At 39.6% G+C, this 26,282-nt stretch overlaps 2 protein-coding genes across 3 annotated transcripts in view; one reads left to right on the forward strand and one right to left on the reverse strand.

The window, feature by feature from the left end:
• Positions 1 to 493: 493 nt before the first annotated feature.
• LOC115610357 (atherin-like) lies at positions 494 to 10,087 on the reverse strand. The gene is made up of 2 exons (XM_030491751.1): positions 9,485 to 10,087; positions 494 to 2,157 (listed from the first exon to the last, which is right to left on the reverse strand). Exons 1-2 carry the CDS (start codon positions 9,802 to 9,804, stop codon positions 2,145 to 2,147), a joined length of 333 nt encoding a protein of 110 aa, XP_030347611.1. The 5' UTR covers positions 9,805 to 10,087; the 3' UTR covers positions 494 to 2,144.
• CTNNA2 (catenin alpha 2) overlaps positions 9,488 to 26,282 on the forward strand; it is a 500,115-nt gene continuing 483,320 nt past the window's right edge. For both annotated transcript variants that reach the window (XM_030491748.1, XM_030491749.1), the window contains exon 1: positions 9,488 to 9,899. The gene's annotated coding sequence lies outside the window, so the exon portion shown is untranslated. The remainder of the gene's footprint in view (positions 9,900 to 26,282) is intronic.

Here is a 26,282-nt window from a genome sequence, read left to right on the forward strand (position 1 = left end):
AACTCTATTTTTGGCAATTCCTTCTTGAACCTATAGTTATGTTCTGGTGTCAAAAAATCTAAAACCTGAAAATACCCAGTGCTTTCTATACCTCTGAATGGGAAGACTACACCATTTGGTAAATACTGTCCACCATAAGAACTTTGAATCAACTTTATCCTGTTGTAAATGCACTGACATAGAAAAGACATTTGGTCTTTTAACTATGACTTGCACTATTACCTAAAACTTACAGTGGTCCAGCAGCACCAATATTATAAAAGTTCCTTATATAAGATGTCATCAATGAAGTCTGTACAATAGATCGGTGCTATTTTTATGTCTGTACCTTTGAGAGTTCTTATTTACAAAGGACTAGATGCAATTCCCTGTATCCATTTAAGATTTCACTTGGCATTGTGCTAACTGGAACAAAAACCAGAACTGTTAATATTTTCATGCAATAGCTTGTATCTACATGATTGACTTTCATTTCAGAAACCACTAGAAACAGTTTAGACAATGTTAAGTGTCATTTATTTTTCAGTCACTTGTTATACAGAGCAGTAAACAAAGTCAATTAAACTAACAATACCGTATCTAATGACATGACTCATTTATAAGACTAAAGCTATGTTCTTGTGGGTTTATAATGATGCAGATGGAAGTTAGAGCATTTGAAATTAGTCTTTCTCCTGACTTTGATAAATACTGAAAATTACGGCATTAAAAAAATGCCAAGAAAACTTCCCCAAGAGGAAAGATTTCTGTTTTGACAGAAATGGCTTCATCTTGACATATTTATAATACAAAACAAAGATAAAATAGAAAGATTTGTAGGAACTGTCATAGCAACCTGTTTTGATTTCATTTGCCAAAACTCTGTTATGGAAATCAACTCAGCTTTTACAAAGTATTTTATGTAGCCTGCCTGAAGAAATCATGAAATGGAATGGATCCCAGTACCCTGTCTGAGCAATGTCCAGATTAGGATAGTGGTAGGTGTTTTCCCTCTACAACATATTATTGAAAGTCCCACGATCATTATAGTTCACTAGACATTCCTTCAATATTTCTGAGCTGGTTCATTAATTTAATGAAAAAGCATTCTCTTTTCTTTCTTTCTTTCTTTAAGGGATGGCTCATTCAGCTGTCATTCAAACATGAAGAATGCTTTGAAAATGTAAATATTCCTGCAGTGTCCTTCCCATTTGAGGTGCGCTTCATGTAAGGCATGTAAAGCCTTAATGTAACTCTTGACCTGATGGATCAAGAGGTGCTACCATTTTCAGAAGTAATAAGCTGCATAATTCAATTTGAATGTGCAGAGCATTTCTGATATTGAAATCAAGATTTTTACCTACATGTGGCATGTTCATTTTACATGCATTATTCTTTTCCCACTTCTCTTACTTCACTCACAATTAACAGGTCCATTTTGTGGACCTGTTTGAAAATCCATCTGTGGATTTTCAAAATGTCATTTTCTTTCTGTTTGAAACTACATCCATCTCGAAACTGGAAGTGGATGAGCCTGCTGCTAGATAACTGTCTGCCTTCATAAGCCTACGTGATTATTCACACTGGTCATGACAAACACAAAAAGGAATTCTTTGTATCATTGTTTAACTGTCAATGAAAAGTGAGGACAGGGCAAAGGGGTGTGAGATACTCCAGGATTATTGCTCATGATTTATTAATGTGTTCAGAATCAAAAAGCCTGAATTTTATGTTGCTGTATTGATACTGTAGATGATGGAATATTTCTTAGTTGAAGGACATGATCTTTAGCAGGAAAAACGCTTGACCCTTCTAAAAAAGTGAATTAACAAGAAAGACTCTGTAAACTAGGTCACGAGGTCCATTAAGATTCCAGAAAATTTCAGCTTGCAACAGACTGGTCACCCCAGTAGTGGCTCTTGTCATCAGCTTTCTGTTGTTCAAGTTTTTTTTTCTTCTTCTTTTTCACTTACAGCTGCTGCTGCTTTAGAAAAATCAGCTGTCATTTTCCTGATTCATGAAGGCCTGAAGGAAAAGACCAGAACCATCCATAGTCTTTTCATTTGTGATGCAGACTACTAACAACAACTTCATTAACTTTCTTCAGGCCATGTTTTAGTTAAAAGTCTTTTGTACATTTTAAAAGATGTGAATGGAAAGATGCTTCATCTTGGGCTTCTGTCAATAGAAAAAAAAAAAGAAATTAGGAATTTTACATACTTCAAGATGTGGGAGATAATTTCTGTAAATATTATTGTGTCTCAAGCAAAACTTCATTCTATCTCATCACGACCTGTGCCCAAAAGATGGAAATTGTATTTAAGTGATTGCATTTCTTCTGACAAAAACAATGTTTAGCAGGTAATATATCACAAGTATATGTTTTATGCCTAACTTAAATACAGACAATCTTTAATATAGTGCAAACCATAAATCATAAACAGAAGGAAAGGTTAATAAAAAGAAAAGCAAGTTTCTTTTTCCTGCAAATGAAAAGTTCTCCAGCTAGTTTCCTCTAGATTACCAAGATGCAATGTCAGATATGGGTATTCCCAGTCATGTTTTGTCTACTAAAAGTCTCAGAAAGATAACAGGAGTTTGTATAATAAGGCCTGAGAAAGGATCAAAATTTAGCCAAATACTTGTAAATGACATTTCAGAAAAGCACTATGATTCAGTGGAGGAATACAGTAATTTCAACATGGATGAGCAAGGACCAGACAGCTTTCCATCCCACCTCGTATGTACAGAAAGCACAACAGCATGTAATAATTGAAAAAGCAGAAGGATGAAGACCATAATTTCCCTGAAGTGAAGCAAAACCATTGGCTGTTTTCTTCAACAGAGGAATACTTAATGAACTGCATTTGGAGCCCTGGCAGCACAGAAACACCTTCTGTTCCTCTGACTGAAAATTTCAAAGAGAGTCATTTTTACTTTGTGACAGTTACTAGCATCGGGATATTAATCCTTCTCCCTAAGTCCTCCTTTGGTTAGGAAAAGAAAGGAATTCCAGGGACTGAGCAGTAAGAGAAGACAAGTTTAACTACTTCTGCAAAGGCACAAGCCAAAAATACATCCTGCAGTTTTTAATCTGTGCACCTTCTGCAGTGTTCCTCTATCACCTCCTGTCCCTTCTCTCTCACATTCAACCCAGCTCCCTTGTTTGGTTTCTCTCTCACTTGCCTTGTTCTCCCCCCTCATCAAGATATAAACTAAACATATACTCTATGAACATATGAGCTACATTATCTTACAGCTTGCAACATAATTGTTTCCCTCTCACAAGTTTCAGTCACTGAAATACACTACGTTCTGGCATTGTGTAGGATTCACAGTCATGGACAGATTTCCTGTTGTTTTGATGCTGTGTGCAAACATAAGAAAATTGAGGTTGTTTTCCAAGGAGCTAACAACATCAGCAGCACAAGACATGAAGTATTTACAAACAACAGATGGGAAACAGCTAGAAGGTGGTGGTCAACATGGAAATCAGCACTCACTGCTTAAGAGCTGCTTATCTGATCAAGATTTCTGTAGGAGAGAAGAGCTTTAAGATACAAAACCCAAGTTTTCTGATGCAAGTATAATTAAGAAAACAGATGTAGAGACAGTGAGGCAGCTTTAAAGAAGGGAGTTATTCAAGGAGGCTTGAGGAAAAGTTGAGAATTTATTTTTCTGAGTCTCAATTTATAAATCTTATAAATGTGTGAGATTTTGTCACATTTGAATTGAATATTCCACAGTTTATAGCACATTCTCTGAATATATGCAAGATTTAAAAGCCCTTCTTTCTCTAGCCCCCTTACAAAATACAGAGGTGAAATAAACCTACTGCACATTGCCCTTCTTGCAATTAAAGGATAAGAGATCATAAAATCACAGCATGGTTTGGGTTGGAAGAGACCTGAAAGCTCACCCAGTTCCAACACCTTGGCATGGGCAGCAACACCCTCCACTAGAGCAGGTTGCTCCAAGCCCCTGTGTCCAACCTGGTCTTGAACACTGCCAGGGATGGGGCAGCCACAGCCGCACAGAATGCCAGTGCCTCACCACCCTCGCAGGGAAGAACTTCTGCCTAAGATCTCATCTCAATCTCCCCTCTAAAGGCCGACACAAACACACCCCCTGCCCTGCTACTCGGTGGCATCAACTGTAGCTTAAAATTTTCAACAAAATTTAGAGTATGTTCCCATGGTTTTGAGAAGAAACCAGTTAAGGAAAAGGCCTTATAACAGTCTGCTATGGAGATCATTAATTTAGTCAACATTAGTCTGACAACAGCAAAGAGCAGGTGTCTTTTTTGTGTTTCTGTTGCATTTTTGAAGTCAGCCTTCTGAAAGAAGTGAAGGGAGTAGCCCCATTCTCTCAGTATAAAGAAGTGGCTTGAAAAACCCCCTGTGTTTTTTTCAAAACAGACTGCATCTGCTATGTGCCTTTTAGCTCCTTCAGAGGTACGAGTCAGGGTACATCCCTGGATACTCTGACTTGCAGATGCTTTTGAGCCAGAGAAAACAGTCAAAAGGTGTGGCAGAGGGCACGGCAGGCAGGAGACTCTTCATGTCAGAACCCACCTTGGATGTGACTCCTTATACAATACCCAATTTAAATGACCCGCAGGCTGTGAAGGTTTTGTTGATGCTCACTGTGCTGCTCATGCTAATATCTAGCACAGAAGTGTCTCACTGCAGAGGAGAGACAAGAATTATTTGCAGCCCAGTGCTCAAGCAAATGTGCCAAAAATGAGATACCTAAACTAAAATACAGGTCTCTCAAATACCCACATAAAAGGTACCCAGATATGTTCAGGGACAGTGAATGATTTTAGTCAATCTCTGTATATTTATGTGCACCTAGGGAATTAAGTCTGAAAGATAATGTCTTATTAATACAAGGCACTGAAATATCTTTTGGAGTGGCACAACAATCTTCCTTCAGCATAGGCAGGGAACTATCTACATTAAAGTAACAGTTGGTTTGTCTTTAAAGATAACTGAGCCTAAAAGAAGCTTAAAGTATTCTAGGTTCCACCTGCGGCTTTCAGAGTCTGCTCGAGTTGCCCAAGAGATACAGATCCTTCTCAATTTCTCTCCTTTAGATAAGTTAACTGATTATTTCTGTTAAAACCCCACTAGTCTTAGCTTTTCTGTTCTCAGAAATACTTGTCAATAAAGCACAAATAGGAACAGGGGTTCAGGATTAGGTAGTGAAGGAAACAAAGTCTATCATCTCGGCACAAAGAGATATTGAGAGGAGGAAATAAAAACTCAAAAAAGTTAATGTTCTTGAAGCAAACAATTGAGACCATTTTTCAGCAATAATCTCTCTTCTGCCAGAGAAAAGATGAGCAAAAGGTGTGGAGGGGTTTTTTTGTGTGTATGCAGACCCAATGCCAAGACAATATGCTGGAGCAAGGAGGATAATTCCTGCTGTGGTACTTTCTTGAGAGCTAGATGTAAAGATAAAGACATACTTTGTAACACTTCAGGGCATGGACTAACCTATTTTAAGACTGAAAACATGTCAAATATTAAGTCTTACTGAAGAATTTGATAGTGAACAGTATTTGAATGCCAGGAAAAGAGAAGAAAATAGAGAAAAAGAGCTAAATTACATGACAGATATATTATAGGAAAAGCTAATTGCCCAGTAATTAAGACAAACGTGAGGAAAAAAGACAAACTGATTGTTATGTTAAAAAAGAAAGAAGAAAGAAAAAAAGCTGGAATTAGCATTAAGCTATAATATTGTGATCATATTTATAAATATACTCAGATTAATTTTAGATCTACCCTCAGCGTAAATTCCTTTTGTATGCAGGAGAACGTAAAAATCCTAGATCATTATCTCTACTATCCAAAAAGAACTTTTTCAGAGAACACATGTATTTGCATGGAGAACACCTGTATTCGCTGGATATCATGTCACAGCTATTTCAATAATAGGTAACAAGTTACTGTTTGATTGCTACAGATTCAAATGGCACACAGAAGAAAATTATTTCCAGTACATTACATCATGGCAAGATACTTGCTATCTAATGTTGTCATAAAAATGAAATAAAATAAAAAGGATACAAAGATATTTGATTCAGAAGATCAAGTTCAGATCTGACAAGGTATCAATGAACAGGTCAGTGCTTGAAAACTAGGACCGCTATGTGCTGAAATTTGCTATATGTGATACCCTTGAAACCAACAATCTGCCTCTATAACCACGAGTGCCAACATGTAGTTCCTTAAGCGGAGACACTTAAAACCCCTTTGATTTCTGTCACTTTTTATCCCAGGGATCATGCAGCTTTGAGTTCTTCAAAAGCAGCAAAGAGCAGTGCACTTAGAGAAGCTAAATGCTCATTCTGCCCTGCAGTCTCCACAATGTAAATACTGCACATTGTCTACAGAGCTGGTTTCTCCTGTACACCTACCTTCTGGTTGACCACACTGCCACTGCAGATCTAGGTCCTGCATTAACACCTTTCAGCAATGATCCTACTCATTTCCTGATGACTTTTTATATCGACAAGGACTACTACACCTACATGGGGTGACGTGACAATTAGATGGTTCACATAGCACATGGTAGACTGAGGCTGTGGCATGCTGCTTCAAGAACCCCAACTCTTCTAAGACGTTTGCCCATGTGTATTTATGTGTCTCCAAGTGTGTGTTCTCCTCTGAACTTTCAACTTCAATCAGGCGCGCTCAGTAAAAGCTAAAGTGAATGCAACTGTATCTGACTAGTTATTCCTTTGAGTAACTATGTATTGCAGAACTCAACATGAAAATCGTAATGAAAGCTGAAGATTAAATGTCCAACAGAGACCAGGATCACTGATGAAGGTGAAGCACTCTTTGTATTTTTATAATACTCTTTGTATTTTTCTGTAGTTTTTGTTCTAATAATTCTTATTTTCAAATTACATGCTTAATATTTGGGTTCTATATTGGGACAGACAGTTCCACAGCTGGCACAGAACTAATAAACACATCCACCCATGTTTCACTTCAGCAGAATGGTCTTTTTGTCTGTCTTGCTGACTCAAGTGCCCAATATTTCTGATGCTTTGGTGATGTCTCTTTACTATGTGTAGCTGAAAGGTGGCAGTGGGAGATCCCATGGCAGTTGCAAGCGTTCATTAGGAGCCGTCAGTTGACCTCCCTTGGCTGGTGAGAGCTACATTCATTTACAGAGGAGCTTATCTTGCTTTTTAGTAAACAGTAGTAACAAATTCAGTTTTCTTCCTTTTCTTTGAGATGGTTAACAGTGATAAAAGAATAAGGGTAGTTTTAAAAATTGATTAATAACCTAAAGGAAAGAAAGAAATGTCCAAACAATGGACAAAGCCTTCTTTCAGGACCATGAGAAAAAAAACAGGCTCATACAGCTCTTCCAGATTTTTTCATAGCGTTCTGGCAGACCTGTCAGCAACAGCCCAGCAATCCATGTCTTCTGTCTTAGATAAAGTAATCTGGACTAGGCAGGTAATCTGATTTGTTTCTTAAATTGACACACTTTAAACAGAAACATGCACAGACAGCTGCACGAGTCCTTTGGTTTGAATTGGCAAGAGATGTATTTGCAGCTTAGGGAAGAAGTTATACAATTTCTCATAATCTTATTTACTACTTGTGGTTCTTATATATATACTATAGCTCATGCTCATTTTAGTCAACTGTCTGGAGAAACTTAGCTGACTTCCAGTTAATGATGTAATGCACTGTGATAAAGCAGTGGGTAATTCACTACGTTCTATTTGGGAACCTTGCTTGTTTCCATGCATTTTCACAATAGACTATCCAGTTACAACAAAGAAGAACCAGCAATCCAAGACATGGAGTACAGAAATGAAGGCAAGAAACCAAAGGTCTGTAAGTAAAGGTTTCCTAACATCAGATAGCTGCATTCAATAGCATGGGAAAGACAATACCTAGAAAAGTAATTTGATGCAATCTGAAAGCCTATGGAAGACACAAACTAAATGCCTAGTTTGCCTTACAGCAGTAAGTTACACATCATCATAAAGAGGAGGTCAGCCTAGTATGATCTGTTTACACATGCGAATAGGTCACGTTTCAGTCCTAAATGATATCATGAGGTTAAAATAATTCAAAGTATTTCTGCATACTATTGACTGTGACTACTTACATTTTTTATACGGCTGCACATGATGAATCCAAACACATTTAAATTCATATTTAAATAAGCTCTCACCTAAGAAATGTTTTTCCCTACTTCAAACTCTCCCTTAGACTCTGCTATTGTGCTTTGATAGGGGGAATTAAGGTCGCAATTCAGCTCCTTTCCTCATTTATTCATTGTAAAAATGAATACAGATCCTGACTATATTTTTTGTCAGGCTGGGAAGAGAGAATAAAAAGACTGGCAGCTACTGTCTCTACTTGAGGCCTAATAGATACCTGTACTACTCACATCATTCCCTTACAGGCTGAGACAGGGAAATTGTTTTGGCAAGTTCCCTCCAAACCTAAAACAGGCAAGAAAAGATAATAGCATGGAAGGACTCATCCCCCTCCCCTCCTTGTTGGCTCTGAGTTTACATAGAAGCTGGGGAAGCAGATGGATGCCACAAGAAGTGTGTGGAACAACGGCACGTCAGTGGAATCACACCGTCTCAAAACAGCAAAGTCCCTTCAACAACACCTACTCCACAGCGATCCTTCACCACCAGGGCTTACCGGACGCCAGGCTCAGCAATGCTGGAGCAGGAGGGTGGCAGCATGTTCCACTCAAACGAAACAGCAGCAGAAGGTGCTGCAGCGTAGCAAAAACCTTTGTGCTTGCTAAGATTAGCAGTGCAAGTGATGAAACAGAAGAAAAGTGCAAGGCTTTCCAGAGAGGGACAAACCCTTGCATTTGGTGCGGAGAAGAAAGCCGTAAGCAAAGTTTTTGTAGTTTAAGAGGAGAACCGAAGTTCTTGCAGTCGGTCCTGATGGAACACTTACACATCAATTACCTTCCCCCTGCTGCATAGCATCTAAAGCAGCACAAGAGATGATGGACGAGAATAAATCCCCATGAGCTCGCCCCAGCTCTTTGTTCGCCAGCCCCTCCTGTCACGGCCTCCAGCGCCGGCCCCCGGCGGAGCCCCCACTGCCCGGCGCGGCCTTTCCGCACCCGCCCTCGGCCTCCTCCGCGTTACCACCCGCACATCATGGGCACACCGCCGACCCGCACCTCGCCCCACCGCGCTCACGGGATGCACCATACCCCCATCCCTCCCCGGGACCGCTTTCCAGGGCCCCACAGCGCCCGTCCACCGGGGGTGCCCTCACCTCAGCTCATCTCTTCACCTGTCGCCGGCCACCCTGGGCATCCCTCCAGAGCCTTCCCCCGCCCCACACCACAGCCACCGCCCTCTCCCCTCCGGCCCCTCGGGCGCCCCCCGCCAGCCCCACTCCCCTCCCCTCGCACCCGCGGCCCCGCTCCCTCCCTTCACACCCCGGCGCCTTCCCTCTGCCAGTAACGCTGTCTCCATACTCACAGCAACTGCGCACTGAAGCGGCCCGCAGCCGGCCTATGGACCCGCCGAGCCGGGGCCGGCAGCGGCAACAAGGCCTCCCCTCGCCCGCCGCCCCCTCGGCGGGCAGCTCCCCGCTCCCGGCCCAGCGGTTGTCGGTGGCGCAGGCGCGCTGCCTCCTCCTCCCCTAGTGGCTGCCGCGGGGAGGCTGGCGGCCGCGGCGGCAGCGCCCGGGTCCCCTCAGAGCGGCTCGGGCCGGCGGCGGGAGGCGGGCAGCGAGGGCGGGTAGGCGGGAGCCGGGGCTGGGCGCTGTGCGAGGGAGCCGCGCCGCGCACCCAGCCCATCAGTGACCGGCGCTGCTGGGGAGGAGGAGGCGGAGGAGGCGGCGGCGGCGGCGGCGGCGGCGAGAGCTTCTCCCACCCCCACCCACCGAGCTGAGGTGAGGCCAGGGCAAAGCATCCTCTTTTCTTCCCCTCATCCCTTCCTCCCTTTCATCCTCCCCACCACCTCCCCGAGCGCCTTCCTTTCATCCTTCTTTCCTTATCCTCCTTCCCCCTTATCTCGCCTTCCCCTCATCCCTCCTTGCGCTTCCTGGTCCTCCGTTCCTTTCTTCTCTCCTTAGCCACCTTTCTCCACTCCGCCCCATCCCCCAGACTCCTTATCCCCGTGCCCATATTTCGCACCCACCAGCAATAATAATCATGCTGCCTTTTCTCCCCCCCCCCCCCATCCTTTTCCTTTTTTTAAATGCAATTTTCATTCTCGCTCAGTCAAAGAGACAGAGTCGGTCACAGAGATAATCCCTCTCCTTTAAAGAATGGATTTGAATTAATAGTCATTTTGTGGTGTGTGTATTATGGGAAGAGGGAGATTATATGTAGGGAAGAAAAGAAAGGGTCAGAGGTGTGGTGTTTCACTTATTCACCTATTTACCCAGCATCACTTCGAGGTGAAACCTAGCTCTGTGTTATTTTAAGTCCTTGTTTTATTGTTTTAAATGATTCTCCTTTCTTCAGGCATCAGAGGTTTCTTCCTCCCTTTTCTCCATCCACTGTGTGTCTCTGTAATTTACAGTGGCTGCTGCTGCTCTGATTGCCTGATGGCAGGGAAGGGGCGCGGGGCTCTGTGGTGGGGAGGGGGTGCCGGAGAAAGCAGCTTCCTCCATCCCTTCCCTCTAGGCCTCTTACAGGGGATGGGACCTTTTAACCACCTTCTTCATATCCCATGCAAAATGTGCCAGCTCCCATGCAAGGATTTGCTCCGGTGGCAAAGAGTGAAAGTTTAAAACGTGGCTTTATCTTTTCCCTGGGGATGCTGAAAAGCTGCATGGACGTGGGCTGAGAGGTGGTGGCCAGACGGTCTCGTGTGATGTCTGGAGTGGAAGTTTTGCTTAGATGTGGTGTTGCGGAGTGATGTCGCTTGCTGCAAGACTTCCCTGGCTGCCTTGCCCATTGGGAGTTGGTGTTGTGGGTGCTATGGGGAGCATCCATGTGCCCTGGGTTTGGGAAAGTAACTTTTCCATCTTTACAACAGGGTGTAGTGTGAGGAGTAGGTGGCATGCACCTGCTTCTTCGTAGGTTGGAAGAGTGAGCGCACTCCCTTGTGTCTCGCCGGTTGTATGCGGTGCCTGTTTCCTTTTTAAGGTGATGCTCCATCAGTTGAAATGATCAGTTGGTGGCTGTGTTTCTCTCTTCATCAGTTGTGTAGTGGCAGAACGTTTATTGGATTGTTAGCATGCTTCAGACAGTGTCAGCCTCTTTAAGCTTCCGTTTGCTGAATTAGAAGTTTGTTTATACTTTATCGGGATAGATATGCTCCAAAACCCCTGTTACTTTAGAAATCTATAGATACCATAGCAGCTAATACTAGAGCAAAACTCTATCAGCCTGTATAATACCAAACCGCACATGTTATACATTATCTTGGCATGTATTCCAAAAGAAATGTTCATTCTGTTCACTTGTCAAAACTGCAGGGAATGCTGTGTGCTTTGGAGTATGAACTAGATAAGTAGCATCCATAGGGGTAGTCTCAAATGATGTTGCTGATGTGAACAACAGCTCTTGCTGGCTTTGTGGCTACTACAATGCTGCTGCTTTTCCCTTTTACCTACAGCGTCTATGACTGATATCATGTATTGTGCCAGGCTTTTTATACTCCAGGTCAAACAGAATCCTTTCTAGAGGAGAAAAAGTATGGACGTGAAGGATGAACTTTTGCACTCAATTGTGTAAATCATTGTTTAGAGAAATACCACCTCAGCTGTGTATGAGATGGCTGTAATTCCATTAATGGGCTCTGCTGATGACAAAAGCCTCAATGGGAAAGCTCCAGTGTCACTTGAGCCCTTAAAAGGAAATGCAACCCTAATTTACGGAGATTTCTTTTAATATTAATGTTGAGCATGTACGGTGCTACTAGAATGCCTTTGAACACTGGAAACCAAGAGTATTCATAGCCTGAGACTTTAAAGCCAAAGGAAGCAATTAGATCTGCTGCTCTGACCCCTTGACTATTACAGCCAGTTGGATTTTATCCAATTACTTTTGAGTGCAGGAACTTGCATTTAGCTGAAATGTATTTTCCAGAAAAATTGGAATTTTGATCGGAAGACAGTAAGAGGTGGAGAATCTGTGGTTTATTAAGTTATTTGGCTTCAGCTTCCAGTCACTGGTTAATGATGTGTTTTCCTCCACTATGCTGAAGAACTCAAAGTATTTTCTTACCATGGAGGTATTTATTTACTGTAATCTAGTATGCCCTCTCTTTTTCTCTATTTGGAAAAAAAAAAGGGGAACTAAAATTCGTTACATTTGTCACTGCATGTATTTCCTCAGAACTCCATTTCTGTGGCTTTTTTTTTCCCAAATCACTTTTTCAGTGTTTCTGTGAAAACGTGAGCTGGGTACAGCCTGGTTTAAATATTACCTCTCTAGTGTTACTCTGCTGGTTCTACATGGCATTTCCATATGAAACCTCCACCTGCAGCACTGCGTTTTGATCTCCTTTTCACTGGGTTTGCTCACTGGAGCAAACCCTTTGTAGGACTGTTTCTTTCCGTGGGAGTTCATCATTCTGTAGACTAGAATGTGGTTCTTTATTGTAGCTTTATAACTTTGTACATGGCTTTTTTAAAGCATGTTTTTTTTCTAGTGTGGGTTGAGGACACCAAACACTCCTGGTCACTGTTTGTAAATGGGTTGTCTCTGTTATGTAGCATTCTATCTATTTATACCTTGTGCAAATTTTGTTATGTTGATCGTGTAGACTTACAAATGATTGGAAAGGTGTTTTGCGATAATGGCTCCACCTTTGGGGAGCTCCATGTTAATCTGTGTTATGTTGTGATGTGTCCTTCTCAAAATCTGCTTTTTCTCTTTTTGAGATGTCATTTAACCAGTTCTTTGCCTACTTAACTGGTGCTATTTTGTCATCAGGCTGTTACAGAACACCACACCAAGTGCCATAGAAGTTTATACATCCATAGTGATGTTTTTACCAATTGGAAATAGTGCTTGTATCAAAGAATAAAACCACATTCTTTTAAGAAGATCAATTTTCATCGATTTTTCTTCCTACTATTTGTTACATAGCTCTGCTGTATCTGTTGAATCTCATATAATTTTTCTTAAATTGTTGTTCTGCTCAGGACTGCCATCGTTACAACCTTCCAATGGCTATAAACATTGATTCAATACTCTTTCAGAGTGCAGTTGTAACATTCAGACTTCTGAAATTTCCCTGGTAAATTCATGTTGGTGGGATGGAAATCCCCTTGGATGCTTCTGTGAGAACCCTCTGCTATGATCTTTGGTCCTTCTGACCATGAATGTTTATTGCAAAGTAATGTTGTTTTAACATTGTGCTTGTAATGGACTGAAGAAGTAATTAATCATTCTTGTGAGGTACCAGCAAATCATCCCACTTCTTTACAAATGCTGAATTAACTTATTGAACGTGTCTGCCCTTTTGCACTGTTAGTGTAGATCCGAGTACCTGTTTAGTAGCACACCTGTGTGAGGGCTGTGACATCTTTTATTCTTATAAATCTGTTTGTTTTCTTTCTTTCCTGTTGCCAAGAAATATTATCATCGCCTCCTATCAATTTTTTACTCTTCCTGTTTCAGTAAAGTGTGGAATTTATTATCCCTTAATACTTTTCTTTTTGTTATGTATGGTTTTTTTCCTTCTAATAGCAGTATTTATTGAAATCCATTCTGTTACCAAATTGTAGTAGTTATGACAATGCCTTCTAGGTATTACATGCTCTCTGAACATACCACTGTGAGATCTTTTTCCTGTGTAGAATGACAGAACCATACAATTTATTACATTTCAGAGCAGAGGAGGCTTTTGCTTTTAATATAGCATGTTTCAAGGGTTGGCTAAAGAAAACTAAACTCTATTTATGTTCTCCAGGCATGTTCATAGGCAGTACAAAGCACAGGACATACTTTGGTTTTAGGTGTAATATCAAATTGTAGTGGAATTGTGAAGAGCAAGTATACGGATATAAATAATATAATATATAGTTGGAAGTAGGAAGGGCAGGGATACAGAATTAAAGAGGAACAGCATTAACCTGATAGTAATTTCAGTAGCAGACTTAGTTCATAACTGGTTTGGAGTTTTTGTGGCTCAGGTCCATTGAAATTGTTCCCTGAAAGCTAATTATGGAGGTAAGATGCAAGAACATATAAAAAGAACAGAATTGGGGGGGAAGGTGAAAGTAACCAAATGAAAGTTTATTTCAGCAGCTATCTAAAACCTGATACTTGACTAAAATAAACATGTTTATTTTGTATAAACATAACATTTGTGAGGATAAACTTTCTTGAGGAATTAGATAAACAGTAAAGTGTATCAGTTGACCAGTGAGAACTTTCCCAAGGCATGGCTTCCAACACAGCAGGCTTCTGCAGGAAGCAGAAGTGGCTGAGATTCTAGTTCCTCTGTGGAGCTTTGTTAGTGATGGGTTAGGTCCTCCAGCTGTATCAACAACACTGTGAACCTGACTGTGATCAAAAAGGCTAGTGTGCCTTGAGCATTGTTGGAAACTAAAAAGACAAAAGTATTTAAGACTACTGTAACAAATGAGGTGAAGACATGGCAGCAAAGAACAGGAACCAGGTTTTGGCATATTAAAAGTTATTTTCTTATATTCCAGCTTCTTACAGTCTTTTGGGAATTCATAATACATCTATATGTATCTCAAAGAGTGACAATGCTATTGTGTTGAGTCTTCAGTTGGGCAGGCTCAGCGCTCTACGGATGTAAACGGATTTTGTCTCAGATTTCTGGATAAAAGCTCTACATCTCAGTTTTCTAAATGTTTTCCTCAACATCATGCATGAGCTGTTGAGAGAGTGCTAAGATATCTGGTTCCAAAAAAATGATTGTATACAGGATGGCATTCTTGGAAGTTTTCAAACAGTAACATAGGTGGAAGTCATTTACATAACCAAAAATCAGCTGCTCTAGGAAATGAAATTGTGATCATCACTTGCTGAGACCATTACCAGTACAGCTGGTTGAAAGTCAGGATTTTTGTCTTGGAATCATGTTTTCCTTTGGATTGGAACAAGCTGGTGAAATTTATAATTTCCAGCAAAATGAAAATTCTTTCCACAAGTAGGAATATCTCTGCATCCCACCAACCCCTGATCTCCAGATTTTGTTTCAAATGTCATGTCCTTGAAAAGTCAAAGAATTTTGACTTTATAGGGCTCAGGAGAAAAGCTTTTCAATAGTTTTTCATCAGATATGTTGAGAAAACACACCTTTCTTTGAAGTACTCTAACTCTGCTGAATCAGCATTTTCTGACAGCAAGGTGTTGGATGTTTTTTCTCTTTGGAATACTTTTGGCTAGCTGTGCTTTTCAGTCACATCACCCCTTGCATTAGTATTCTGGTACTGAGAATAGGAGAGAAACATTTTCAATACTGCTGCAGAGACTGCCCAAGTTTTCAGGCTGCTTAAGTAATGAGAATTATTCGCTTAAGTAAAGCTGAATCCTGTAACAGTAAGAACATCTCACTGGGTTTTCATCTGAGTGGTAGAAAAAAATAGTAGATTTTGCAGTTATACAAAAGATTCTTCGCATTCAAAGTATTTTAAAGCTGTTTTCATGGTTATTCCAATCTGTTGTTGTCACTGGTGTTACAATAATTAGTATGTGACATTTCTTTCTCCTATGTACTTGTCCTTTCCTCTGAAGCTATGTATTTTAAAAAGAAGTATATGGTACATTATGCTTAAAGTAGGCAAGAATATTAGAACAGAAGACTATTTGAATGTAAGTAAGTGGAACTTAAACTGTGCATACACTTTTATAAGCTGAAAGTGGAAGTGGTTTTGGTCAGGTTAGGCTCACATTGCCAAGGTGACTTCTGCAAATGGGGCTTAAGCTTTTAAATAACTTAAAGCTTTTTGTAAATGGATTAATCAGTTTGCTCTTTGCTACAACTAATCAACCTTAATTTTTAATACTCTGTTATTTACTAACAAAAGCCACTCCTTTATACTCTATTGAATCTGTCTTTATGGAAATTCTCCATTAAAGACAATCCAGCACAGCAGGGGCAGCTAAATCTCTCCATTCTCTAAGTTTCACTTATAAGAAATGGATCCATTGGAAATATTTTATTGCTTATATTTTAAATAGAGAAACTGTGGCCATCCTGTGCGGAGCTGAGAACTGCTTTTACCAGTTCTCTAAATCTTTTCAAAGATAAAAAGAAACTCCAAAAAACCTCTTCCTAAAGATTTAACTTTGAAAAGCTATGAAATTATTAAGATTATGGAATAAAAATACTGCTGCAAAATTTTAGTAAGCGGTGATTTTATTTCTATTGTAGCATCATAATTTTAGTAGCAATAGTTGTGTCCTTTCCAGAGGAACCATATTAACAAACATGAATAAAAGCTCTTGAAAAGAGGCATAAAAATTATTTGCAGTTTTAACTTGCTGCAATAATCTGAGGCAGACATATTTATGTGATGAGATAATTTTTGCTCTTTTGCTGTCTCTGGGAAAAACATTTTGTTGTTTGCTTCTTGGTATAGTAAGAGATCCTCTTTAAAGTTCTTCTCTAAATTTCGAGTTGATGTAGAGATTTCCATTAATAAATAGCACTAAGTAAATGAATGGATGTAAATAAATAGAGAATAGGTGTGATGTTCTCTGTAATTAAATATTGTCTTCCTTGAATGCTTAGTTAATGGTCTCTCTGATATAAAATACAATCAGCTGTGATAAGTTACCCATGGTTAATTCTTGAGGTGAGTTCATATTGGTACCATTACATGTCCCCCCTGGATGCAATATTGCCTCTGTAAGCAAGATGGAGCTAATGCATGGAAGTGAAATTTGTTTATGGCCAGTGTTGTGTGATACATCATCTGCTTATATTTTCAAACCACTAGTAATAATGATTATATGGCTTCTGATCAGAAACACCATAAGATGCGCCATCCCTGGAGACATTCAAGGCCAGGCTGGATGTGGTTCTGGGCAACCTGGTCTAGTTGAAGATGTCCCTGCTCATTGCAGGGGGGTTGGACCAGATGACTTTTGAAGGTCCCTTCCAACCCAAACTATTGTATAATTCTATGTATAATTCTGTATATTGTTAGATAAAAGAGGTGTAATACATGTTTCCTATTGAGAGGACTTGATCTCATGATAAAACTCTTGGAAGCAAAAACTGCAGTTGCTTTAACATGTGCCACCATATTTATTAAGCACATTTGAATATGGAACCCAATTACTTTCTTTTCATTCCTGTATCTCTGAAAAAAAAGTATGATGAAAATCATTATTTCAGTTTTTACCAAAATAGAAAAGGATTGATTTTTTTATTGTGTCAGAATATTTGAGTAAAATAAATTGTCGTATGTGCTTGATTTTGATAAGAGGATTTATCAAAATGCTTCATAAATGATTACCTGATGGTTACATATGTTGACTTTTTAGATAAAAGACTATTCAGCCTTTCAAGGAAAGGTATAAAATAGATAAGAGCTACAATCTGTAGTGAGAAGAACCCAGAGTAAGTAGGAGAATAGTTCTTGTATTTGTAAAATACAGGAAATTCCATTAATTTAATTCTTGCAATTAAAATCCACAGGTGAATCTTTAAAATGAAGTTAGAGAATTGCAAAGAAACAACTGCCATTTGTTACCAGTTAGAAAGAAACAATTGACATTTGTTACCCAGCAATGGTTTTGATTGGGGTCAAAGTGAGTGAGACTCATGTATTTTTATTGCAGTGTGTGAACTCATTTCTAGTTCTTAGACAAATAGTCTTGAGTGCTTACTATAATCAAGTCAGAAATGCAAATTCAGAATTACAGCTGCTTAGTCTAATTTTAAACATATCTATTATCTCTGTAATCTACATTTCCAGTGCTTAGATGCTACGCAGAAATACTTCTAAGAAAAATAAATTGTCAGGAAGTCCATGAATGAAGGAGGATGAGGCTGTGTAAGGATGGAATAGGAATAAATAGATTCAGACAAATACTCCTGTCGGCTGGGAGCAGTAGTCAGAGGCCTCAGCAGTATGCAAAGCTGTCACTTGCCCATGCTTTCCCTAAAATACAAGCTGATTTCATTCAGCTGACAAAATGTTTTGGACTTTTGGACTTGCTAAATAGTGTTTCTGGGTCACATCTGATATCTGGCAAGAACGGGAACATTTAAAACTGTTGCTATCTTATGAGTTAATTTTACTTGCATGGCTTAGGGAGAATTCAGTGCATGGCTAACACAACTGAATCATTGGATGCTTTAATCTGCTCTTGAATACTAAAAAATTTTTGGGTGACTCTCATCCTTGAAATAAGTGTTTTCTTGTACACTCCACTTCAAACTCTTGCATTCAGGCTTGAGCCCAGGGAATACTGGGTCGGTGCAGGGCAGGGTAATGTAACTATCGAGCTGCTTCCTAGATGCTAAAGAGCAGCTGGGATAGGAGTCCTAAGCAGGATTGTCTTCTACTCATGCTCAAACCCTATATGAATTTTATCATGCCTCTGCATGCTTTCCTCATCTTCTAAATAACGTAAGTGTGTTTCCACAGCTTTTTCTACAGCCTGACAAATACTTTTTGGCTTGCCTTGTTCTAATTCTGTATTTGCTACCAACAGGATTTTTGTTTACAAATTCAACCCAAGAACCAGAAATTATATTTGGTGTCTATGTTCAATATTTACCTTTAGTTGACAGGGTAAGAAATAGCATTTGATTATTAATTTTTGTTATATTTAATTAAGATTTCCTTAATGTGGTCAGAGAAACCCTTCAGATCAGATGCTTAAGAGATTGAGTTTGGACTGACGGATCCTTCCAAACTTGGTTGCATCCAAAGGGTGGAGTCAGCTTATCTTTATTTTGCTTGTTTTATGGCTTTTGGGTTCACAAGAATGATGCTGAGATGCACTGACAACATGAGTGTGTTCAGGTCTCCTGTCAGCTTAATGAGTTTATTTCTGTTGGTTGTTGACAGTCAGCCAAAAGAAACAAACAAAAAAAGATTACATAGCCCAAGAACAGCTTCTTGGCTGATTTTCCATAAAAAGATCAGTCAGGAGGAAAGGGAAGCACTGGAGTTGACTATTTATTTATTTTTAAATCTGTTTTCCATAATGATGTAAAAATTGGGATCTTTTTTTGCTCTCTCTGCTCCATAAATGTGTTGGAGACAGCGTGAGATCCATTCGGTTGCTGGGATATCCTGAAGAAAGATTTGTTGTACGCTAAGGATGTCGCAGATGTAACAACTTGCGGTGGCTAAAGCCTTTCCTGATCAACCCTTGGGAGATAATCCACAATAATACCTCTGCTATGAAGACAGGCTGAGAGTTGTGCTTGTTCAGCCTGGAGAAGAGAAGGCTCCAGGGAGACCTTACAATAGGCTTCCAATATGTAAAGGGGTCCAACAAGAAATCTGTAGAGTCACTTTTGACAAGGGCCTGTAGGGACAGGACAAGGGGGAATGGCTTTAACCTGCCAGAGGGAAGATTGAGATGAGCTCTTAGGCAGAAGCTCTTCCCTGTGAGGGTGCTGAGGCGCTGGCACAGGGTGCCCAGAGAAGCTGTGGCTGCCCCATCCCTGGCAGTGTTCAAGGCCAGGTTGGACACAGGGGCTTGGAGCAACCTGCTCTAGTGGAAGGTGTCCCTGCCCATGGCAGGGGATTGGAACTGGATGAGCTTTAAGATCTCTTCCAACCCAAACCATTCCATGATTCTATGAATACAGTATTTCTTGAAACAGAGTGAGAGATGGTCTCTGTAATGATTAATGCATGGGCAGATCAGAACAATTTGGGTTTATCTACACAAAAGGAAGAGCTTCTAAGAAAAGACTGAAAGCCACAATCCCCAAATACATAAGATATTGGATTTTAAACACTTCAGGTGTGCTTGGAATTAGTGGCGTGCATTGGGCAGTTTGTACCCGGATCTCCACGATATTGGAGTGACCTTGTCTGCTCAGCTCTTGGCTACGCTGGTTTGGATGTTTCGCTTGTATTGCTGTTCTTGATTAAGAAGGTTTTTTCACTGGGGTGAAACCAAGATCATGTAAATGAGGAAAGAATTTTGAAATCACTCATTTAAAAATGCATTTCTAATAAATTCCACCTAACTTTAATTAGAAATGTCTAACAGTATTAGAACTAAAGTTGCCTGTTGGCCATTACAGCTCGGGTGTAGGAAATAGAGGCAAAGCATAGCGGCAGCAGGAAAGGTATGTTGCAGGAGGACTTTTAATAGCTTCAAGTACTTAGAGCTCCTTTAAATAAGAGGAAATTATGTAAATAATAAAAAAAAAGTACTGTGTCTTGAGCAGATGAGCTTCCTTTATGCATAAGAGGGAAAAAAAAGAGCACTCATGTTGAGTCTTAGCTCTGGTGTTCACATAATACTCCTTTTGCAGTAAGTTAAGTGCCTCAAATCTGAGATATTAATTAAGTGCCTCGAATCTGAAATTTCTCCAATCTCAAGAAATGTGTAAAACATGAGAAAGACTTCACAGTGACCAAATAGAAAGATTTATTTTACCAGGGGCCTCTTCTAGCGTTACAGATGGGTTTCTGAGTATTAGAGCTAAGGGACTAGTTTGGGTATTCGGATTCTGCAAGATTAAATCCTTGATCCTTTAAAATTAATTACAGATTTTTCATTAATGTTGCAGAGCTCTTACCCAGCACTTCTGGAGCTGGCTTTGCCTTTGGCTGTGGACTGTGTCTCTATCTTCTAAGTGTGGCAGAAGCCAGACCCGTGTGGTGTTACAATGATACATAATAAGTTGCTTAAATTTCTGGGAAATTCAAATGTTTATCTGTGTTACCTTGAAGAGCTTTTCTTCTGAAGTGAGAAACTTGCTCTATTGTTTGGACCAATTGAACAAAGCATTACAGGTGGACTCAGTTACCTAAACCCAAGCCTGTAGCTCACCGTCGTACACACCTTATAGTACTGAGCTTGCTCTTCAGTTAGTTATAGGAACCACAACTCATGATTAGTCTTTAATATGGCAAGGTACATTAAATAATTATGAAGTTTGGTGAGAGCACTGACATTTCAGACATCCTTTACGTAAATGGAAACAGGGAGAATTATGAAGGTTGTCTTAAAAGTATGTTATAGGTGTTTGTGTCTCATATACAGAATATCCTGTATGAAGAATATAGTATTTGTTGTGGGCCCGTCTTTCTAGATATAGAGAGTACTATGGAAATTATTAAGAAATGCAAGATATATTATAGACTCATGGAATGGTTTGGGTTGGAAGGGAGCTTAAAGCTCCTCCAGTTCCAACCCCTTGCCATGGGCAGGGACACCTTCCGCTAGAGCAGGTTGCTCCAAGCCCCTGTGTCCAACCTGGCCTTGAACACTGCCAGGGATGGGGCAGCCACAGCTTCTCTGGGCACCCTGTGCCAGCGCCTCAGCACCCTCACAGGGAAGAGCTTCTGCCGAAGAGCTCATCTCCATCTCTCCTCTGGCAGGTTAAAGCCATTCCCCTTGTCCTGTCATTTCACATTTCAAGGGTGGTGATCATAGTAGGTTAGAAAAGTTTCATCTTTTGTTTCTCCAAAGAAATTTTGGTCTCTGAAGAACAACTATTGCATTTTCATTTTTGGATCCCACTAAATAAAATAGACGAACTTGAGGAAGGTTTGTAATCACTTAGATGTTTTCTGTCACAATAGTGATACTGCCATGTGCAGTCCTTGCACATGTTTAATTGCCATTGAAGAATGTTGGGGTTTTAGCCATATTTATCCTCTCATTTGAAAGCACAAAACAAAAAACTCACCACATTGTACTTCTGTTGAAGAAAGTATTTGTCTATTGTCATTCCTAAACTTCAGTCCAAATGTCAGTCCAAAAACAATATGTCTCTATATTTCTAGCTGATTTAATCAAAATTATGTGTTGGCAATATTTTTAAAGTTAAAAACATTTGAATGTGTTTAATTGAGTTTTGCACAATACTGTGGCAAGGATAAAAAACAGACAACCTTATTTTTATTATAATAAATTATGCATGGTTTGGGTGATTTCCAGATATCTTATGTGTTAACATAATGAACAGTTCCACTGCTGAAGTATTTTATACTAAGATATGTTCTTAAGCCAAAAGAAAAAATAGTTTTTAAGAGCTGTTTTTCTGGGAAAACTGTTAGCAAATGCTTATCACTGTAGTGAGGTCTCAGTAAAATGTAATCTGATATCCTTGGGTTTTATTTCAAGAGAGCTGAATGTGAGGAGATGCTTTTTTGCTCCATGCTTGCTCAGAGTTGCTACAGTCCAATATTTGCTGTCCTGTTGCTATTTTTGGTAGCGCTTTTTGTGATGAAGCCTTGTGATTTCATTAACAGTTATTTTAAAACTGAAAAACCTGACAGAGGGCTAAATAGAAAATAATTCTGTTTCCCATGTAGATAAGCACAGGAAGGCAAGAATAAAAATCAGGTTGGCCTCTCCTCCATGCTTCAGAAGTCTCCCGTGTGGATTTATGAACCTTTGGGAAATGGGCCATGTTATCTTCAATTCAACATTCTCTGTGTAATTATTTTTATCCAAAGTATATTTCTAGATTAATTTGTGGATAATAATAGTTGTAGTTCTTAAGGGGCTTTTCTTTTATTTGTTGTTTTTGTCTTTACTTCTGGCGTAGGAGAGTAAGATGTTATCCCATGAGCCACCTTCCGTGGGCAGCCACTTACATCGAATGAGGGAGTTAAACAATTTTCACAGACTTTGAACTTGTGTTGCCTTGTGATAACCCTGGAAACCCAAACATGTATCTTATATGTTAACTCCACCTACAGCTGCCAAAAGTCAACTTAGGAGAGCTTTTTTGTCGCTCACGGCATCAGAACACAGGATCTGGTTTGTCCTTGGAATTAAGCAGCAGTGATTAAATTACACATGCTTTCACGATCCTTATTTTTCCTGCCTAAAGAATGATATGGTGACCTTACGTTGACGCTATAGAGAATGTGTGCTTTGATAAGTGCATTTGAGATCTGCCCCTGAAGTTTAAACCAGAGGCACTTGTTTTACACCACCAGCTTTGTTTTGGGGGGTTATCACTATTGCATCTGGGCCTTTACTACCTCAGGTGCCATGTGGTAGTACTTAATCTTCTTGTATCCATTTGATGTGATCTGCTTAATATAAGAAACCAAGCCCGTGCTATGTTTATTTTTAAGTGAAGATTAAAAAATGACTTTCTCTGGAATGATGACAATGAGCTGTTTATTACCACAAGCTGTGCATTTTATTTTCTTTTAGTTAGAAAGCAGTGATTTGTCTGAATTTTTGGAGTGGTTTTTAAGTGAATAATGATATAAGAGCCTTCTTACTTGAGGCTTCTTATAAATGTAGTTATTTATATGAGGAAAAACTGTTCAAGTGTGGATTATTTATGCAGGGGAGAAAACTGGCTCTGGATAGATATAATTTTTCTTTCCCATCTTCTCTGAACTAATTTGTTTTCTTTGCACAGTGAGTGCTCAATATGTTTGCAACTTTGTTTTAGACACTTAAGGAGCTCCTTGCACCATTTCCCTTGATAAAATGATCCGATTCAAACCTCGCCTTCTGTTCTTCAAGGCAAACTTTGTTCCCTCATGGCTTCAAAGAAGTGTTATGGCCTTTCCCCTTTCAGTTTTAGCAGACCTGGTTTCATCATGCATTTTAAAAGCAGAACTAAGCTTTTTTTTTTCTTGGTCTAGTGGCATGTTCTTTTCTTAATTTTTGTATTTTTTTATCTTCCACAACAATTGAGAGATGGATGAGATGATTGACTGCACTTTTACTCCTGCTCTTTTGATTTCACTTTTGACGCCAGTCCCCTCCTAAGCTGGTCCAGCCTATGTCTGGAGCCTGGGCTCAGCCCCCTGAGGGAACTGTGGTGCGAATCCCTGCTGTTTAGCAACCAAATTGCTCCAAAATTGGTAATTCTGCCATTGGGAATGTGCTGGCATTGGCAAAAAGAGCATCCAAGCAGTCTTCCTAAAGTACTGTTAATTATTGACAGTGAACATAAAGAGAAGATGTAGAGGATTTTATATCACTGAAGATCTCTCCCACCTATAGCCAAGAATGACCTAATTCTTTTTTTTAGATACACCAGCAGGATCTGCCTGTAAAGTTTCTAAGCAACAGCTCCCTGTCCTCTAGAAAGAATGTCAGTCTTTATCCATGACTCCTGGGTTTTATAGCCCTTCTGCCCAAATCACCGCCTTGGATTAGAGGGAGGTTGGAGCAGTCTTGTCAGCAGTGATAGTTCTCCTTTTTTCTAGTAGCAATCACCTACAGTTCACTGAGGTGTGTTTGAAATTAAATCACTGTCTCCTTTGTTGTTGCTTTCCCAACAGCTTTGCTGGCAAAGTCCAGCACTGTGAGTTATTTCCATGCAGTTTTATAAACATTCTGTGATGATTAAAGAATCCCTATTTCTACTATTCCCATTTAAATCCCAGAGGTGACAAACCAGAAACAGCTAAATAATTTTTTTATTTTTATTTTTTTTTTTTTAATTATTACATGGTTTGAACAGGTTTTAAGGCAATAAAAATGAAGTTTTCCCACTGCACAGCAGGTCTCTTTCTACAGCAAGAGTTGTGTGGCATCTATCTCAAAGACTGGGCTAATTCAGAGGCAAAGAAAATGAGAGCCCTTTGTGATCAGACTTTTATTACCTGGAAACCTGCAGTTCAAGTGACCAGTTTTCTGAGACTTACTTACATTAAGCACTGTTGAACAATTTGCATCTAGAGATCAAGCAGGAACAACTATGCTGTGAGCTAACCTCTGCCATGGTAATATAGTGGTAAATGGGGGGACGGGGGTGAACAGTACAGAGAGATTAATCTCACTGGACATTTTAAGCTCTTGTGATCAATTTTAAACAGAAGTTATCTGAAAATAGCAGTCATTTTCTTTTAGCCAAAGATCCATAGAAGATGAAGTGTAGAAAAACAATTTTTAGAGATATTTTTGTCTGGTTTGGTTTACTACTAGAATGTGTTAAAATCATGTTAACCTGTGGGCTGTGGAGATCAGGTAAGTGGTTCAGGCTGTTAGAACTTAAAGTAGTCATAAATGTCAAGTGTTTTGTCTTACAGCTGAGCTACCATGTCTTGCCTTAGCTGAGACTGCTTTTGAGGTGGGGAAACACAGATCTTGTGGAAAACAGGTTTTACACCAAAGGACATTGGTATAAGATCATAAATTCATTTAGTAAGAGGTGGAGAAGAGTCAGCTGGAATCTGTCTCCCATTATGGTCCAAGCAGCTCTAGAAAAGCAGCCTTCAAGAAAATATGGTGGAGGTTACTTACAGAAAAAGCTTGAATTTTAACATCCTAATTCCATGCTCCCATTTATGAGTTGTTTTTGCCAATTCTGTGAGCCAGCAAAAGAAAACGTTCATGGAATACTTGTGAGGAAGAAGAGTAGTCTCATCACTTACCACAGGACGGTAGGACCTACATAAGTATATTATTCATTTAATTATTTTTAATTTTCTCTCTCTTATCTGCTACTCTTAGAGTTGACTAGTATTTCAGTTTGAAAAATAGTCTTACTGCTTTTAGTAACAGAACCTAAAGAGAAGACCTGTGGATGTTGGAATCAGTTAGATTTGAGTAATCGTTATGATTGATAATATAGGCCTGTGGCTTGATTTAAGGGAATTGTAGAGTTTATTTCTTCCCCAGAAAAGGTAAAATTACAGGTCTTTGAGTGCTTTTGAGAAAAACAGAGATCTCTGTCTATGTATGTTTCCTCTGTTACTGCAAGAAGCTGTCTTGTTTCTTACAACTGTCTGTATTTCCTTTGTTTCAGTTCAAATCAGAGATTGCCGCTATGTACGGAACGAGGAGTTAAAAAGTAATTGAGGCATTTTTCTGGCTTTCATTAAGAAATAAAAATGAGGAGAAGGAATTTTGACTTATGAAAGAGAGAGGTTAGATGCTATTATGTGCAGCTGGAAAACAACAAGAAATGCAGTTTAAAATACCTGTATGTTTAAAAAGCTAACATGAAAGTAAAGAAATGTTGAGTTAGAAGACATATGAAACATGAGCTTTTGAAGAACTTTATATGAAAAGGGCAATAAAACTAAGATTTGTGACATTCTTATTTTTTAAGGTGGCTTCCTATCAAATAACATAAAAATAGACTGGGATGAAAGACTGAGAGTGAGTTCTGGTTTTTACTGTTTTCGGCATTCTTGCCTTCTCCATTACATTTTGGCCGAGAGTAGTGTATTGTTATAAAATTCAGACTAAAAGTAACCTGT

The sequence above is a fragment of the Strigops habroptila genome, chromosome 7, assembly GCF_004027225.2.
Source record: "Strigops habroptila isolate Jane chromosome 7, bStrHab1.2.pri, whole genome shotgun sequence".
In the NCBI taxonomy this organism is placed as follows: Eukaryota; Metazoa; Chordata; class Aves; order Psittaciformes; family Psittacidae; genus Strigops; species Strigops habroptila.

Excerpts from the sequence above, each read along its gene's own strand:
- LOC115610357 (XM_030491751.1), bottom strand. The coding sequence starts at position 9,804 with ATGGGCTGGGTGCGCGGCGCGGCTCCCTCGCACAGCGCCCAGCCCCGG.